The following is an 18,607-nucleotide window of genomic DNA, read 5'->3' as shown; positions in this document are numbered from 1 at the left end:
GTGTCTACTCATTGCAGTGTCTGCTCATTGCAGCACCTGCTTGCTGTGGCATCTGCTCGTTGTGGTGTTTGTGGCATCTGCTGGTTTCAGTGTCCACTGATTGCAGCATCTGCTGGCTGTAGTGCTTGCGGTGTCTGCTGGCTGTGGCGTCTGCTCATCTTCTTTAGAAGGCACTGGGAACCAAACCCAGGACCTCCATGTGGGAGGCGGGTGCCCAAGTGCTTGAGCCACATCTGCTCCCCAGGATGGGTCTTACTCTTACTGAAGTCCTTTACAAGAGAATGAAACTCAGAAAAAGAGCAAGAAAACCATGAAAACAAGAAGGTGAAAACAACAAAACCTGGAAGAGAAGGAAGAGATCTGCAGCTATCACCATGTGCCTCGCCATGTGGCAGAGGAGCCAAGGACTGCTGGTAGCTGGTTGTTGGGAAGAAAGGATCGCCCTGACGATGGCTTGATTTGGGCATTTTCCTGGATTCTAATAGTGAGTTATAAATTCCCATTGCTCAAGGGGAGGAACACTTTCATGGTATTTGCTTTAAGGGGCCTAGGAAACTAAAACAATTAGCATCTGGGGCTGCTGCTTCCTGGTTTCTGGGTTTAAGGTGGTCTGCCCAGGCCTTTTTATTAGTCTTAATATCTTCCCGAGGTTGTGGAAGGGCACACAATAGAAAAGGAGATGGGAGCAGCAGAAGGCCGGAGGATGCCACTTAGTGTGTGACTTTTTTTTTTTATTTTTTTTTTATTTTTTTTTTATTTTTTATTGACTTTGTAATAATATTACATTAAAAATATATATGTGAGGTCCCATTCAACCCCACCCCCCCACCCCCCCTCTCCCCCCCCCCCCCCAACAACACTTGTTCCCATCATCATGACACATCCATTGGATTTGGTAAGTTTAGTGTGTGACTTTGACTTTGCAGAGGAGGAGGTGGGCAGGTGAGGGCAGGGCTGTGGCTTAGCAGGTACCTCGGCCTCCTTAACCAGCGCCTCCTTCCTTTCACGCAGCAGTTCTTCAGGTCTGAAGCAGTTCCTCATTTGGGGGGGGGGAGGGAGGAGGATGAGTGAGTTTTAAATGAGATGAGTGTTAAAGTTTCAATATTATCAATACAACAGTCTGGACTTTATTTTAGTGGAAAGTGACCAGAAACCTTGCCTGGGTTTGGGACCCACCCTAGTTGCATCCAAGCACATGGAGGAACAGGTAGAAGGAAAATTCTGAAAGGAGCAGCGGGAGAAAAAGTACAGTTACTTTTTGCTGGTACCTGCCAAGTCCAGCTTGTTCAGTACACTGGTTATATCTGTTTATTTCTACTCTGAGAGAGTGGTACCCAAAGCAATTCACACTTACTTTTTAAAATCCTATTACGCAATTCTGAAATTGATAGAAACATATCATTTTTGACAAAGAGAATATATGTGGTATTGATATAGGCTATGGGTGGGGGAGTGCTGTACATCTCTTCATAACCTGAGCTGTATGTGTCCTGAGCTGTGCATTTGGGACAGTGAGAACTGCAGCCCTGCCCTTGGTAACCATGACAACTCCGGTCCAAGAAAAACAGTTGAGCAAGGTAAATTCTATAAACTTAAAGTATTCAGGGACAATGCAAACCAAATGTGCTAAAAAGCTTATCTAGAATGTATGAAGTCCATGCTAAAAGCTTACCTAGGATGTAGAAAATATATGTTAATTCAAGCTTATTGGACACTGAAACAAAGAACCATTTGGCCCTTCCTCTGTACAAAAAGAATTCAAAAATCTTGTTCGGTGGTTCGGATTTTGGAATGAGAAGCTCCGAGCCCAGCCGGTCATATATCAATCTTTTTTTCCTTCTCAAAATTATTCCTGACTCCTGGCCTTTCTATAAGCAAATAATTGAACTTCTCTCGACTTCTACAACAGTATCATTGCTTATTTAATCATTTATAGTACACAGACTTAAATTTCATTGTGCTTTAGTTTCATCCAAATTTTAAAACCCTTGCCCCAAGCCTCATCATCCCACTCATCCTGTTACTTGTCCTCTCCCACAGGTGCTGGTGGCCTTTATTCTGTCTGATCAATCAAAAGCCAATGGCCTTTTATCAAAATGGTCTCTAAGGCCTGGAGGAGCTGGCCCTCCCCCCCTCCCGCCTCTCTGCCCTCATCCTGTTACCCGGCTGGCTCCAGCCACACTGGCTTCCTTGCTGTTGCTCCAGCATAGTGTGGCTTCCTTGTTGTTGCTCCAGCATGCCAAGGCCAGCCCCACCCCAGGGTCTCGGTACATGTCCTCTGTGCCTGTGGTGCCCGAGAGACTCTCGGTACAAAACAGCCTCTTTCCTCTCCTCCCTGTGCTCCTTTCCTGCCTCGTTGATTTTCATGGCCCCTAGCCTCTGACATACTACACATGGACTTACTCGATTATTGTGTGCTCCCTCATTATCCCCAAGGTAAACTTTATGAGGGCAGGGACTCAGCACACAAGAATGAATGAATCAATGAATGCATGGTTTAGAAAAAGGAGAACCGATCCTTCCTTCCTTCCTTCCTTCCTTCCTTCCTTCAACTGTTTACTGAGAACTCACTACAGACTAGGCACTATGCTGGAAATACACGGCGGACATTAAATACACAAAACTTGTTTACAGGAGTAGGTGGGTTAGATGGTCACACAGCTGACAAGTCCAGAACAGAAGCCTGAAGAGTCAAGGTTTCGACGGTGAACAGACTGCTCCTCAGGTGCTCAGTGCCCCAGGGCAGGGTCGGCCACCGGCCTGCCAAGCCAATTAGATTCAATCTCCAGGAATCTGGATGAGGGATTCATTGAAGCTGTCTTTAATGGTCTTTTGAACAGAGGTGGGAGGAGCAAACACAGTGGTGAAGAGAACTTTCTGTGCCCTTGCCCCCGGTCCCCAGGGTAGCCTGCAGAGCTGGCTTAGGACTGCTTCCTCTGTGGCGCCTTTTTAGGGAATGTGCAAGGACAGAGGCAGAAGCGGCCCTTGCAGTGCGTGATCACGTTCACCAGCTCGATATGACTTGAACTCTATATTGCATTCTTGCTAGGGAAAAAACAGGGTGAAAAATGTGTGCCGTTCTAATAAACTGTCCACTTCGCTATTCCTGGAAGATTTAGGCTGGAAGCTCCAGGGGCACGGCTGAGGCCTTCACCTTCAGTGAAGGCTTCAGCTCCATCAGCAGGCAGGCCAGTCCCACTGCAGGGCAGGACACGAACGACGACGTTGGTAGGCCTTGGGGTCCCGCTTGGGGCTTAACCTGTCAGTCACACCGTTAAGCAGTTTCCTTCCTTCTCGAATCCTGAGACTGAGGGCGGCCCTTTTATAAGCCCTGGCTCAAGCCCTGCCCCACAACACTGTGAAATCAGGGAGGCAGCTCAACACCACTTACCTTCTTCCTTCCTCAGTTTCCCTGGCAGAATGTTTGATCGACACCTCTTCAAGGCTTTCCTTTTTTGTTTGCATTCAGTGCATGAGGTGAGGGTGGGCATTGAAGGCTGCGGGTGAGTCCTTACTGCTTCCCAAGGGGTGAAGCCGAGGTCCCTCATCCAGCCCCCTTCTTAGCATGTGATGGTGTAACCCCGGGTTATGAATTAACAAATATTTATGATTACAAAATCATTATATTCTATATTCCAATATAGCTAAAGGTTAACATTTGGCATCCCTGAACCTGGCTGGGTTTAGCCTTGACCTGCTCTGGTGATGGTTATTTTAAACAGGGCTCACCCCTGGTTATGGGTGCCTAGACTTGACCTCTTCCTGTGTATACTTACTGATGGGACGGTAATTCTAGACTGAACTTACCTTTGTTTCCGGTTATTTCAGAACTAGGTTTACCCTTGCGTCTCCTTGCCATTGTGATGGTAACCACTCCTCCTTTCCATGTCTGAACCCATAAAAACTCCTGCTCCCCCGGTTCAGGGAAGGCAGGCTGGAGACACCCCTGCTCCTGCTGTCCTGCTTCCTCTCACGACCCTCCCGGTGTGGCCTCCACTTCCGCTGCTCCGGGCAAGAACCCAGAGGGCGTGTGGGGTGTCCTTCCGTGGGCGCTCATAAATATTTACGAATGAGCGATCACAAGGGTGAAGGAGTGAATGTGCGAACAGCTACGACGCGTTCCAGCCCCGGCAGCGGGCTCACTGCCTTTCTCCCCGGCTCGCCCCAGGGTGGTCCGTGCGCGCGTCTGCCCGCTGGAACCCGGATGGAGAGACGCGGGCCCACGAGGGGCGTGGCTACGGAAAAGCTCAGTGCGGAGGGGCGTGGCCACGGGAAGGCGCCGCGCGGAGGGGCGTGGCCACGGCCGGCCGGCCGCAGGGGCTGCTGGGCGGCCCGCCTGCCTCGCAGCCCGCGGCGCCCGCCAGCGCAGCCCGGCCCCACCCAGCGCCGCGCGCCCGCGCCGGGCCATGTACTCGGGGAACCGGAGCAGCGGCCACGAGTCCTTGGCGGGCCCACGGGGGGACGCTGGGCTCCGCGGCCTTCTTCAGCCCGCGCACGTACGAGCGCTTGGCGCTGCTGGCGGGCGCCGGCGGGCTGCTGGGCGCCGGCGGTCACCTGCTCGTGCTCGCCCTGCGCTGCGCGCTCCCGCAGCTGCGCTCGCCCCCTCGCCGCCTCCTGGTCACTGCCAGCCTCGGCGACCCGCTGGTGTCCGTTTTCGGAGTCGCCTTCACTTGCGCCGCCTGCCTGAGGAGCGGCTGGTCTGGGACCCCGCGGGCTGCGTGGGGGACGGGTTCGGCAGCGGCCTCTGCGGTGAGTCGCCGGGAGGGCAGTCCCCCGCCCTGGGCCCACGACCCCCGGCTGCAGGGCCTGGTGCCGCCCGGCCTCGTCCCCTCCTGCCCCACCGCCGGGCGCGGCCTGAGTGCCCACGCTGACGCCGACCCCAGCCCTTCCGCACCCTCCTTGCCCCTGGAGCTCCCCTTCCTCTGTGACTCTCCAGCCCCCTCTAGCTCCTCTTCTTTCTGTTTTCACCTGCCAGGACGACTCACCAGGGCACCAAACACTTTGAGGAGAGAAACGGGGGCTTGTGGGGTCAAAGAGTCCAGAAATAACAGCGATTAGCTCGTGAATGTTGGAGGGAGCGACGGGAAGACATGTAATTCATATCCTGGTGGTTTCCCCCCCCCTGAAATGAGGAGTGGAAGCCTAAGATAGCAATGTAACTTTTAGAAAACTTTGCTCGTTAGTAACTGTACGTCTTTGAGTGTTTCTTAGGGAGTGAGAGTTTAATTTAGGACTTTAGAATGCAAATTGACATGTGCCCTAGAAAGCACTTTTACTGTATTTTTTTCTTTATAGGTTCTGTGAAACCAAAATCTAAGGTGAGATTACAAATGGCTCAGAGAATCCCAATCCAGGTGAACAAATAATTAGCTGTGTAACCAGTAGACTCATTAAAGCAGAGCTCGATTGTTAATTGGAAATTTATTCTACAGTACTCCCAGTACTTAATGGAAGAATTAATTTTCTCTGAGACTTGGCATTTTGAAGGATGATCAAGCCAGTGTATCATTGAAAACATGATTTTCTAAGCTTGGAAAAAAAATTATTTTTTGTGTGCTCCAGGAACTCTATTTATACAAAGATTTAAAATAGAAATGTGTATTTCTCAGGTCTTAACTTTCCACTTCTGTCCTGAAATCCATTGATGATTTATTACTGCTTTTATTTTGGCAGGTTTTGGAGAACAAAATCTTTATAGCGTTTTCAAAAATATTTTCTTATTCACCAACCTGCTATGCTGTGACACATTCAAATATGATATTTAATATGATTCATTTTAAAATATTTTTGGAAAACAGAATGTCATAACAATTTTTATTTCACCTATGTGATTGCTTTAATGATTTCTGACCATTCCCCTGCACTAATCTGGGAATTCCATTTGTGCAGAGATTTGAAACTTGGAGAGGGGCTGTAAGTGTAGGCAGATAGCAATGTAGGTGGCTATGTTACTACACTTTTTATATTAGTTGAAAATAATGATCAGGCAATCTTTAAGGTAGGACTAAGCTTTGAAGAGGATGGTTCAAACCCAAGCCAATAATGCCACAGGGATGGGCCACAGGTGTGTTGTCCCAGACATGAAACTTCTTATTTCCAGGGTGTCTTTTCTGTGCTGGGAACCTCTATGCCATCGCTGTGTCTGGGACTTTGAAAGCAAGGGTGTATTAATTTCTTTTTTGTTACCAGCATCTCTCCTTTTCCCACATCTCTTCCCTCTACCTGCCGGCCCCCCTCTTGGGTCTCCCTGTTTCCTCCTCCTTTTTGTCCTTCTTCACCATCCCTGTTTGATGCCATCCAAGAGATTTTCTAATGCTAGAATTGTTCATCACACAGCATTTTCTTGAGGACTGCTCTGTTTCTCTTGGTGTTTGGTTAGTGCTCTCAGCCATGACTTTATCTCCATTTTTAAATTAGAGGTGGAAACTCCGGGGAAGAGGCCTGAGACTTGATTAAGCCCTAGGAGACAAGTCAGTAATGGAATTAGAAGGGAGCTCAAAAAGTTCTTGGCAAAAACTAGAAAGTTCTTGCCTGGAGTAAGGTCCAAGGTTTGTGCTTCTAGATTAGGGTTAAAGATGAAGAAAGGGAGGGTCCTTACCTCACTGTTATCCCTGAGTAAGAACTAACCAACTATGGCGGAGGAAATTTTAAAAGCTGCAAGTGGCTGCCTGCTCCAGAGGCTCCTGGCCTGTTGACACAAGAGTGGGTTGTGTTCTTGATTCTGTGGCTGACAGATTGTACTTAAACCAAGACACTTAATCTCTCTAGCTGTCAGTTTTCTCATCTCTATTATAGAATAGTTGAGTAAAATATTCTCTAAGGTCTCACCCTGCTGTGTCTTTTGATGTCTCCTTTAATATCTGCAAGTTAGAAAGGTTCCTGGTCTTAGCATTTAGGGCCGTTTCTTCTCTCCTTACTCTACCCACAGCTCTTACCTGTGCCCTCTAAGGCTAAGACTAAGTTTGTCCTATGTTCTTGCGTCTTCAGATAACCTAACTTCGTGGGCGCTCTCTCCTCCTTCACATCTTGCTGGAAAAAGTCAGAATAAATATTCCAGACATACTTACATAAATACATGAATGGGTCAGGCAACTGTTTCATGCTCTGCTCAAGTCCCTGTTTCTCAGAAAATGCTGAAAATAAATGAAACCCCTAATATTCTTGAGGCAGAGGCTTTCACTAGACAGAAGTATTAAGATTGTCATTTCAGTTAAACTGACCAGTTCAGTGAACTAGTTGATTTACTCTAAGTTCCAGTTGAATGCCTTGTTTTACTTATGTCCAAAATAGTTACCATAGCCTAGGCAGGCCTAGCTTGTACTGATCTAGATTTCAGTAGGTTAAACGGAAAAGGAAATCAGCTTAAAGAATTCTCACTTTCACTATACGATGACGAATGATAGATAGAAGAGCTTTCTAGCAGGGCGGTGTGTGAAGGCCTAGTTCACACACAGGTGCTGGGAGGTGAGAGACTTCCAGGGGAGTAAGATTTCATCAGCACCTGGGCTGTCCATCTCTGGTCACATCTCATGGCAAAACAGATGTTCTGCTCATGGAATATAAACTAATATTGTCCAGAAAGTTAACCTTGCTTAACTACTGCCTCCATTCCTTCCAAACCAAGAACAAAAAGCAAATTAGTGTAGCAAGAGGATATTTGGGTAGACCTAGTTCTTGGGATACAGAGACTCAGGGTTATAGAGACAAAGTCTGGCAAAATACAAAAGTCACTCTCTTCAATGTCAGAAGTAAGTGTTGTTTATATTCTGTTTTAGCATTTGAGCCCAGGAGTTTTCCATTTTTAGCTTACCTCTACAAAACACACATGTACTTGTGGACAGTTACGTCAAGAGTTGTTGTAAATAAATATCGCCCCCTTAGTAGGCCTGCTTTTATGCATCCAAGTTTTTAAATGTCAGTGCTTTTGCTTAGTTAATGTTTTATTAATGAACTGGTTAATTCAGTCAGAAATACTCAAACTCACATGTTGCAACAACAAGATCTGAAATGTGATTGGGGCTGGAAAGGTCTAGTAAGCTGCTCAAGAATCACCTTTAGGCTGCGTTGACCACAGAGGTATCCTGAACCATGACAGTAGTCACATAATATATAATCTGTGTTCATAAATGCAGTGGAGCCACACACTTCTTAGAGTCCAAGGTCACAGTTACATACAGTTTTATGTCCAAATGCTAGTTTAATTAAAAGGAAAAGTTATAGATTTTATGATGTTGATTATTTCTGTGGGATATTATATCCATTTATTATTGAATTGCGTGATTTGGGAAGTGTATCTCTAATGTTCATTTTCTAGAAATAAGAAAATATGTGAGAGAGCATTTGATGACTTGTCCCAGCAGAGGTTTATATCCAGATAACAGCCAGGTTTTAACAGATTGTAATAGTTATTGCATAAAATTATTCTCTTATATTGTTTACAGTTGTATTCTTTCTTGAATTTTCTTTCAGAGAAGAGTTCCAGTCACAAATGCATATGTGATACATTTGGACATTTACTACTAAGATGACATGCAGAAATGAAAACCACCTGGCAGTTTTGGTGTTCTCATATGTGATTAGATGTACTCTAATGTCATGCTTTTATGCTACTGACCTATAAGGAAAAAAATACTTGGAGAAAAAAAAGATTCTAGTTAAGAGGCTAGAACCTGCAACCTCTGCTTCTGGGATAAACTGGAATGTCACAAGGAGAGATTTTATTTCAGCATACTCCCACCCCAGCTGAGCCCACAACCTAGATTCACACGCATTTCCTTCATCGGCCTTTGTTACCAGGTACTTTCCCTCCCAAGATGGCAGACAATCTCCCCACAGAGTTTGATGTGGTTATAATAGGGACAGGTTTGCCTGAATCCATCCTTGCAGCTGCATGTTCGAGGAGTGGTCAGCGGGTTCTACACGTTGATTCAAGAGGTTACTATGGAGGAAACTGGGCTAGTTTCAGCTTTTCAGGTTTGCTCTCCTGGTTGAAGGAATATCAGCAAAACAGTGATGATGGAGAGGAAAGAACAGCTACATGGCAAGAGCAGATCAATGAAACCGAAGAAGCCATTGCTCTTCGCAAGAAGGATGCAACCATTGAACACGTCGAAGTTTTTTGTTACGCAAGTCAGGATTTGGATGACAGTGTTGAAGAGATTGGTGCTCTGCAGAAAAATCCTGCCTCAGTGGCATCTAGTACCTTTGCTGAACCTCTGGATTCTGCATGCTTGCCCAAAGAATGGGACTCATATGATGCTAACTCTGAAATGCCTGCCCAAGACATTCCAGAAAGTAATAGAGAGATTTCACTAGAAAGAAAGGACACCGAGGAAACTCAGGAGAAGGAAAGTGATTGTGGAGATAAAACTTCTGTTCCCACAGTTGTAGATGGAGGTAAAGATGAAAACAAACCTACAGTAGACAATATTGCTCAACCAAAGAGAAATAGGATTACTTACTCACAAATAGTTAAAGAAGGCAGGAGGTTTAATATTGATTTGGTATCAAAACTGCTTTATTCTCAAGGATTGCTAATTGATCTTTTAATCAAATCAAATGTTAGTCGATATGCAGAATTTAAAAATGTCACTAGGATTCTTGCATTTCGGGAAGGAAAGGTAGAACAAGTGCCTTGTTCCAGAGCAGACGTCTTTAATAGCAAAGAACTCACTATGGTTGAAAAGAGGATGCTAATGAAATTTCTTACATTTTGTATAGACTATGAACAACATCCTGATGAATACCAAGCTTTTACGCAATGTTCATTTTCAGAGTATTTAAAAACTAAACAGTTAACCCCTAATCTTCAACATTTTGTACTGCACTCCATTGCAATGACATCACAGTCATCTTGCACTACAATAGATGGCCTTAAAGCAACAAAAACCTTCCTTCAGTGTCTTGGACGGTTTGGCAACACCCCCTTTTTATTTCCCTTGTATGGCCAAGGAGAAATTCCCCAGTGTTTCTGCAGGATGTGTGCAGTTTTTGGTGGAATCTATTGTCTCCGCCATAAAGTGCAATGCCTTGTAGTCGACAAAGATTCTGGAAGATGTAAAGCAATTGTAGATCATTTTGGTCAAAGAATAAATGCTAAATATTTTATTGTGGAGGATAGTTACCTTACTGCGGAAACTTGCTCAAATGTGCAGTATAAGCAGATCTCCAGAGCAGTGCTCATTACAGATCAGTCTATACTAAAGACAGATTCAGATCAGCAGATTTCCATTTTGATAGTGCCTCCAGTGGAACCAGGAACCTGTGCTGTTCGGGTCACTGAATTATGTTCTTCAACCATGACGTGCATGAAGGACACCTATCTGGTACATCTGACATGCCCATCTTCTAAAACAGCAAAAGACGACTTGGAATCAGTGGTGAAGAAATTATTCACCCCATATGTTGAAACAGAAATAGAAAAGGAAGAACTTGGAAAGCCAGCAGTCTTGTGGGCTCTTTATTTTAACATGAGAGATTCCTCAGGAATTAGCAGAAGCTCTTATAATGGCTTGCCTCCCAATGTTTACATCTGCTCTGGGCCTGACTGTGGTCTGGGAAATGAGCACGCAGTCAAGCAAGCTGAGACACTTTTCCAGGAGCTCTTTCCAGGTGAAGAATTCTGCCCCCCACCTCCAAATCCAGAGGACATTATCTTTGATGGTGACGATAAGCAATCAGAGGCTCCTGGGACCAGTAATATAATAATGGCCAAATCAGAATCCACTGAGGAAATGAAAAACCTAGAAAGCCCAGGGAAGCACCCTTAAACTGAGAAAAGAACAAACTGGAAATTCCATTTTGGACCTTCATCCTGGCATCAGAGTATTCTCGTTTAAAAGACAACTTCCGGTGTTAGAAGTGGTTATATGATAAATGCTATGTATGCAGATGTTTTCTTTAACTTTCTTTGAGACATTCAGTCATTGGACGTCTTAATCTATCAATAATTGATTTATTGGTTATTGTTTATTATTTCCCTCCCTGCAAAGTAGATTCCATGATCCGGACTCTTCAACTGCATTAGCTTTATTTCAGAATTAGCTACATACGTGAGGCTTCCATATTAGGAACTCTGCTTAAAGGAAGATAATATTGTATCTGCTAATGATCTTTAGATTTTATCATTGTCTACAGAACAATATCTAATGAATAGTTTGAACATTTTTGCAGCTATTACAATTGCTGTCATCTCTGCTTTCTGTGGAGAGATGTTTGAATCATGAAATACAGAGAGTAAATTATGTGGGTCTTTTGTATTATAAACATGTACACATGATGGTGGCATTGCAACTAATGCAACTGCCAATATGATAAAAATACATTTAACTCTGATAGTTAAAAAGATTAACTTTGCATGATCCTTTATTCTTTGTGAAGGTCTTAGTTTAAACTACATCTTGCAAAATAATTCATCAGCCTGACCCTTCTAATCAAATGGGGCAGTGAAAGACCCCGCCACAGGCTTCCACATTACAAAGAGAGTTGGGGAGTTCAGTTAGTTGAAGAGTTTGTTCTTGGAAGGTTCATTCCAAAGAGAATTTAGAGGATAAGATTGGTTCTTGTTGAATACTTGAGAAAATTTCTACAGAGCCCTGCTCTAGCAGGAAATTCAGTAGTGATTAACCCAAAAGAAAAGCATTTCCAACAAGTAACTCAGATCAAAAGAAAAATCAATTTACCCCAGGAAAAGATACTTGAGAGTGATTATTTTAAAATTCCTAAGGAGAAAATCAGTGAGGTGTTGTTAAATCCATCTGTAAGTAAATTACCCCTCATATCTTAGTGACAAAATAACCATTGTATTGCCTCTTCCGCTTTAGCAACACTAACTACAACTGATAGCAGTGAATCAAAGGAGAATTTAACATACCCCTTTGGTTGTACCCCAACCCACAAATAATGAAGTAATATACTCTTCCCTAATCACTTCTGTCTTCTTTCTGTGATCCTAGAGGATGGAAACCACCCTCATCTCCCCTGCCCCCCAACCACCAGAAGTAAAAAAATGCCCCAGTAGTGAGACTGGAGCTGTCAAAAGAGGTGAGCCACGGCCTCTTGTAGTCTCCTATTTCCATTCTCAGGCAGAGAAGGACAAGCCTTTAGGAAGTGAGCTGGTAGTGACAATTTTGCTTTGGCATAAGCTTCTTAACAGCCCTATGAGGCAAATATTACATTTTCAAGGAGGAAATAGAACATTACTAATTTGTTTGGAGTCTGTTGTGTGGAGTAGACAACATTGGAATCCAGGCTTCTATGATTCCCTAACCCTTGAGGTTTCCACCAGCTGTGGTGCTAGAAGACTGGGTACTGTAGAAAAGGAAAAGGTCCTCATGAAAAGCGAACTCTGGTATTAGCAGTGAAGATAGACACGGGGAACCCCATTATTTTCTCAGCTTATTGAATCAGGCATGATTAAGACTGATAAAAAATAGATGTCTTGGATTTACGAATCTCATTAAAGCAGAATTGACTATGTTTTAACAAAATAATGCTCCTTGATAAAGTAACTTTTGATCTGAAAATTACGTATACAATGCAAATGTTACTAGGCCAAAATATGCACTGAATGGTCTTGTTCTTCTGTATCTGAGGAAAATAACACAAGAAACATTTAAATAATTTGCGTTTAACTGAAAGGAGTGAAGTCATCAATTGCTATTAATATTTATGGACTTTTTTAATATGGTAAAATGGTATTATTGGGTGGATCCTAAGGTTTAAACCTATCAAAACCATTGACATAGACCTAAAAACTAGTAATTAAAGTGAAACCAATTGTAAGATGATAAGTAAAATTAATCCAGACCTACTGAAAACTATCAGAATATATTCTTTTTTTTGAGGGACCCGGGATTGAACCTGGACCTTGTATGTGGGAAGCTGGCGCTCAACCACTGAGCCACACTGGCTCCCCTGAGTTGGTTTTTTTTTTTTTTTGTTTTTGTTTTTGTTGTTTAGGAGGCACCAGGAACTGAACCCAGGACCTCCCATATGGGAATCAGGCACTCAACTCCTTGAGCCCCATCTGCTCCCCTAAATATATTTTTAACCTGACTACAAAATAAAATTAGAAATGAGAATAGTTATAACAAGTAAAAAGCATTTAAAAATGTAGGGACTATTATAAGCTAGAATAATTTTCTGCTGAGTTGGACTTTGACCCTTATGGCCTTCTTGGTGCAGTTTTTCAAATATTCAAAGAATGAATAATAACTAGTTACATGTAGTGAAAGATGATAACGCTACCCGTTGCATTTTGAGTCAAATTATCACCTCTATACTGAAAGAAAGTCAAGCAGATTATTTAAAAGGTCTCATTCTGAACAGATGTGCACAATGCCAAATAAAATACTGGCAAACTGCAGCAACAAATGAAAATTAAGTACTCTAAAGATTACAGGGCTGGTGTTCAGCAGAACACCTATTAACAACAGAAAAAAAACCAAAGTATTAACAACTTTAAAAATGTCAGATTCACCATTCATCTTTGATTTAATTACCTCTGCTAATGATTGCATAGGCTTCTCCAATAAGTGTTGTAGATGATTCCTTAAAACTAAGAACTAACATTACCATTGGGGAAACATATTTCTTAAGGAACTAAGATTGCAACTAAGCAGTGTTGACAACCGTTTTTATATGTGGCTGAGGAAGCTTGCCATTGCAACAAAACATAAAGACTGGTAAGAAAGAAAAGTGGTGCATGTTTGTAAGAGTACTGGTTTTTCTCTGAAAAACTACATTTTCTATATGGTAAATCTATGAAAAGACCAAGTTGCAGGATATGGTTTTTTTAAAATTCTCATTTCTCGAGCCTAACAAAATGACAGGCTACAATTTAAAAGCTGGATGTTAATTTATATGAACCATTTATTGAAAGTTAAGAAGCTGTATTGGCATAAATTAAGAAAGATCCTTAAATAGAAGCATAGTGCTACAAATTGTTAAAAGATGACCATACACCCATGAGAGACATCTTAAGTATAATGGGAATGTATTAAATGGAGAGTCCCAAAACCAGAATTTTAGTCCCATCTCTACTTACCAGTTGTATAATCTTGGGAAAATCACCTTGAGCTTCCATTTCACCAATGTGTACAATTGAAGAAATTCTTCAGAGAATTAGTGTGAGGATTAAGTTAGGTCATGTGTGTGAAATGACATCAAAAGAGATACCAGTATGAGACATTAGTATGTAGCTTTATTACAATTCCATTTAACGTTCCAACTGGATACTTTATGTAATTTCATAGAATTGTGATAAATTGTATTAGGAAAATAAAAGTAGACAGTCTTTTTAACTTGGGAAAGAAATTAGATTACTCTGTATGGCACACAGTTTGTTCTTGCTGGGTTAAAATGTTGAATGTAAAAGTTAAAAAGGCTACACCTGTACCAAAAGTGGTACAAAGGAAACTTTATGGTAATTGAAAAGCATTATCGACAAGGTAGAAGAGATAAACTGAAAGAAAAATTTATCAACAGGAAGAAAAGAAATGGATAAAGTTCTTAATTTTTTTAAGTTTTCTGTATGAGACAAATTTATGACAGGATGTAGTACAGATGAGAAGATATGAATTAAAACAATTCTTAAAATGATACACAGATTTCCTAATATTAAAAATGAAAAAAACTTTGACATAGTTCCTGCTATTGTATTAGCATAAGTTTAAAAATTGCCTGTGTCCTTATACTAGTAGCATTGTATATTAGTAGTCTTGGAAGATCTATTTAGAAGAATACAATGAGTTCTATAGATGATCTGTCTTTTGACATACTAATTCCCTTTGAGTAGTATATGCCCGGGACATTATTTAAAAGAAAAAAATGCTTGTAAAAAGATGTTTCTAGCAATTCCATTCGTAAGAGATTTAAAAAATAAAAAAGCCCATCAATTGGGAAATGGATAAGTTGTAAGTTTTGGTGTATTGTCCTTGCTGACATAGAATATTATAAAGTACTGTTAATATATGTTAAATTATATGCAAAAATGTTTAAGTAAAATTCAAAAATGTTAATTAGAAATTCTGTTTACTAATAATATTTACGTAACAGTTTAGGTCTCTACGTTGAAAAGAATCAGAAGACATGTAATTAACTGGACTTAAAGGAGTTCCTAATCATTTTTTTCTGTAAATTGTTGAAGTGTGCAATACAAAATAAAAGAATTATGGCAAATTGATGCACTGATTTGGTGAGAAAATTGATTGCTTGGAAACTTGTAAAAAATTCTACTTTAAATGGAAAAATAACATTTCTAAGTGTTAAAATTGAAAAGATAATCTCCAAAAAATATGTGGCAAAAATTTGTACAACTCTAGGTGGGAAGGAATTCTTGCTCAAGATGAATTTTGCAATGTTCTCAATGTTCTCTGTTCTCAGTTGCCCAGCATTAACCTGAGGGCTACTTTCAGTTCTTTTTCTCTTCTAGTATGTTGCCAGCTCTTAAAATTTTTCTATCAAAATAGGCTAATGCCTTTATTAAAGGAAGAAGGTGACAAAAACCTTTAAAAAATTTTCTTTTGAATTTCACAGGATGCTTAGATCCAGAGTTTAAAGGAATAGAGCAGTGCCTTCTAGGGCATGACCATGACATTACATGCTAATTAGTGTCTTTACTGGTAGTACTGGAGGCGGGGGCGTGAAGGTTGGGGTGTGGGAGTGGTCAGGCCTGGGCCTAAGGTGTTGGAGGGCAGGCTACGCTGAGGGGGCCGGCGGTGCTCGCAGGCCCTTCCCAGTCAACCCGAGCAAGCCCAGTCCAGGTGATTTCATTTAACATCACTTAAACTACTACTGTGGGCTACGTGTTGCATTATTCTAGGGATTAGAAGTATTAAAATGAATACAAGTCCTCTGAGAAACGTTTAGAAGAAAAGCAGCAAGGATTCTGACTTGCGGAGGCATGGCATTCCTTCCAAGGGTGCCAGAAGCCTTTAATATTACTTGGTTATAGAAGGTGAGAGCTGGATTGGTTCACCCTTTCTGAAATCTATTTTGACTAATGTTCAGTTAAGTTGTCGACAGTCAGAAGCTTTCTGTCTTGCTTAGGGAAAATGTTGAAGAGAAGGTAGATAAGATTGGATTCCAGAAGCCCAAGGTTTTGAGGGCTTTAGGGAGTGGCAAGGTAAAATAATTGAAAACCAAAGAAGCAAATCATAAAGTTTCAAAAGCAAGAAATTCTGTTTAAGGTTAGTTTTATTTCATGTTGGTGAGACAAGCAGAAAGCATGCTCCTATAGCATCAGGGTAGCTGCTTCCTCTTGGGAGATACTAGTTTTTTTTCCTATCTGGTTGTGTCATCGTCTTTTCTGGTGCTTCTCTCCACGCTGTGGGGGGCCTGCACTTCTCGTGCCTCTCCGCGCTGGTCTGAGACGACTTTTTACCCTTTTTACCAGGAGGTCCTGGGGATCAAACCTGGGTCTTCCGTATGGTAAATGGGAGCTCAATTGTTTGAGCCACAGCCACTTCCCCTAAATTTTTATTTTTAGCATTTTTACCTTCCTTATAAAGAGACATCATTCCCAGTATAGTTCTTTTCCTTTTAGCAACCAACCAAATGTACTCACATTTCAACAGCAGGGGGACCCATGCCTCCAGCCTTCTCTGCTACATGTACAATGACAGAAGCTGAGGAAGTCAAGTGAAAGAGTTTGACTAACATTACTAGAGCAGTTCTACCGCATTTGTATGAATACTGCGTTTTCTCTGGACAACTCCATATGGTCCTCAGAACAACTCTAAGGTAAGAAAGGCCAGGTATATACTCATTTTATAACGAAGACTTGATGGAATTAAGTGACTTGCCCGAGCTCACTCCTAGGAAGTACTCAAATCCATTGTGAAAACTGAAATGCAATTACTCTACTTTGCCTCCATCTAAAGAGACTTACTACATATAGGAGTGTGCAACAAATCATTGTTTAAAAAGTGATGGCTTCTAGAATTTTAGAATATATTTGTTTTTTGACAACAAAAAATCCTATAAATCAAAATTTGTCTTATTTAAAATGAGCTGACTGGTTGGAAAGGGAGAAGAGGTCATTATTTAAGCTCACATCTGAAATAAAAAAACTATGATATTGAGGACCCATTTTTATATATATATATATAATTTTATAAAATCTTTATTATTTCCTGCTGTTCTATAATTTTGGCGTTTGCTGCTGCTATATATATATTTAACCTTTAACACACTCCAAACAGCCATTTAATAATAATGGATACACATGTCAAAGGGAAAAGAAATAACTTCTGGGCTCAGATTCAAGGTTGACGTACTAGCAGAAAGATAAATACCTAGTTACAGTTAGGGAGATAAGTCTATAAGCATTATAATTTTAGAGAAGTTAGATTCTTGGGAGCAGTAGTATAGCCAGTTCTTTTTATTACAGGTCATATAATTAAAGCTCTTGAGTGTCCCATTTCTGTTTGAGACTTTTATTTATTTATTCATTCCTTATATTAAAAGTAAGAACAGAAATATTGCTAATCCAGGATGAGGAAACTTAACTTTGTAACATAAGTTAATTTCATTATATATGTATTTTTAACGTATGGCTAAAGTTTTTGTACCAATTTCAGTATTTTATTACCCATTATAAGGAAGAAATCTGGGAGAATATACTGCTGAAGAACAGAGAATCTTGTTTTTGACCATTAACAATATAGTAGTTATTTCCTAAAATGATATAAGTGAAGTATAGAGAAATGAACTGCATGTGCTCTTGTTCTCTTAACAGCCAGATTTTATAGCTTCATAACATTATTTGCCATGCTCCCAGCTGTTGAAACACAAATACCAACTTGGGTGTTTATTAAAAAGAAGAAGGAAAAGGTGAGGACTGCACTGGAAATAACTTGTCCTGTGGTTGTAATTTTGCTTAAAACAAAGCCTTTGTATTTTGTACTTCTACATTCTCTACAGCTCCTTAGACATCACAGGCATCCAAAAATGATTCAAAGTCTAACACAGTTTCCAGGAGATCTTCCAAACATCCTTTTACCCTGAAAGAGAAGACTACTGGGGCCAAACTCTGAGAAAAATTTTCAAAACTGTAAGGCCTGGGTTCTTGTATTAGTACAGATAATTAGCATTAGGGTAAGCCCTTGCAAGTCAATAAAATTACTTAAAAATAGGGAACATTTATATAATCCACTCTCCCCATACATCTATGCTCCACTCCCCACCTCCCTTCCATGACCAATCAACAGTGACTTCCTTCCGAAGGTTTATGGTAACTTAAACTCCAAAACAAAATTCAAAGAATTAGACAATATGGCTTATCTTGCTCCAACTGTCAAGTATTGATTAGAGATTTTGTGGGCATTTCTTTTTATAACTGCAAAGTAGTTGTAGAAATGAGAGAATAAATATCTTTCTATACACTGCAAACAGCTACCTCAAAAATCAATGTGAACAAAACATTTTAAGATATTCTTGAGAGGAAGGGCACTGTTTACATGATAGTGCTATATGCAAATTAGTCAAATCACATGTATATAAAAATATCCTGTGAGTTTCAGATAAGTCAGTACAAAACTATAAAAAGCACATGTAATTGACTTGTTACACTCACCAAGGAACAAGACAGAGCAGCTGTATGTTT

The 18,607-nt window shown here is 41.3% G+C and overlaps 2 protein-coding genes across 2 annotated transcripts in view; both read left to right on the top strand.

Annotated features, from left to right (window-relative positions):
* The first annotated feature begins 1,541 nt into the window (after positions 1 to 1,541).
* The window catches only part of OPN3 (opsin 3), a 56,487-nt gene continuing 39,421 nt past the window's right edge, over positions 1,542 to 18,607 (top strand). Inside the window, 6 exon segments of the mRNA XM_058275368.1 lie at positions 1,542 to 1,577; positions 2,236 to 2,307; positions 3,120 to 3,228; positions 3,470 to 3,503; positions 4,110 to 4,696; positions 4,699 to 4,747. Of these exon segments, the coding sequence (XP_058131351.1) occupies positions 1,542 to 1,577; positions 2,236 to 2,307; positions 3,120 to 3,228; positions 3,470 to 3,503; positions 4,110 to 4,696; positions 4,699 to 4,747 (887 nt within the window).
* On the top strand, positions 4,636 to 15,184 carry CHML (CHM like Rab escort protein). Its single transcript, XM_004450265.4, has 2 exons — positions 4,636 to 4,749; positions 8,470 to 15,184. Exon 2 carries the CDS (start codon positions 8,814 to 8,816, stop codon positions 10,767 to 10,769), a length of 1,956 nt encoding a protein of 651 aa, XP_004450322.1. The 5' UTR covers positions 4,636 to 4,749; positions 8,470 to 8,813; the 3' UTR covers positions 10,770 to 15,184.

Source organism: Dasypus novemcinctus, chromosome 13, assembly GCF_030445035.2.
Source record: "Dasypus novemcinctus isolate mDasNov1 chromosome 13, mDasNov1.1.hap2, whole genome shotgun sequence".
NCBI lineage: Eukaryota > Metazoa > Chordata > Mammalia > Cingulata > Dasypodidae > Dasypus > Dasypus novemcinctus.
The sequence above is the reverse complement of the archived record's forward strand: the minus strand, read 5'-3'. Positions and strand labels throughout refer to the sequence as shown.

Excerpts from the sequence above, each read along its gene's own strand:
- CHML (XM_004450265.4), top strand. The coding sequence starts at position 8,814 with ATGGCAGACAATCTCCCCACAGAGTTTGATGTGGTTATAATAGGGACA.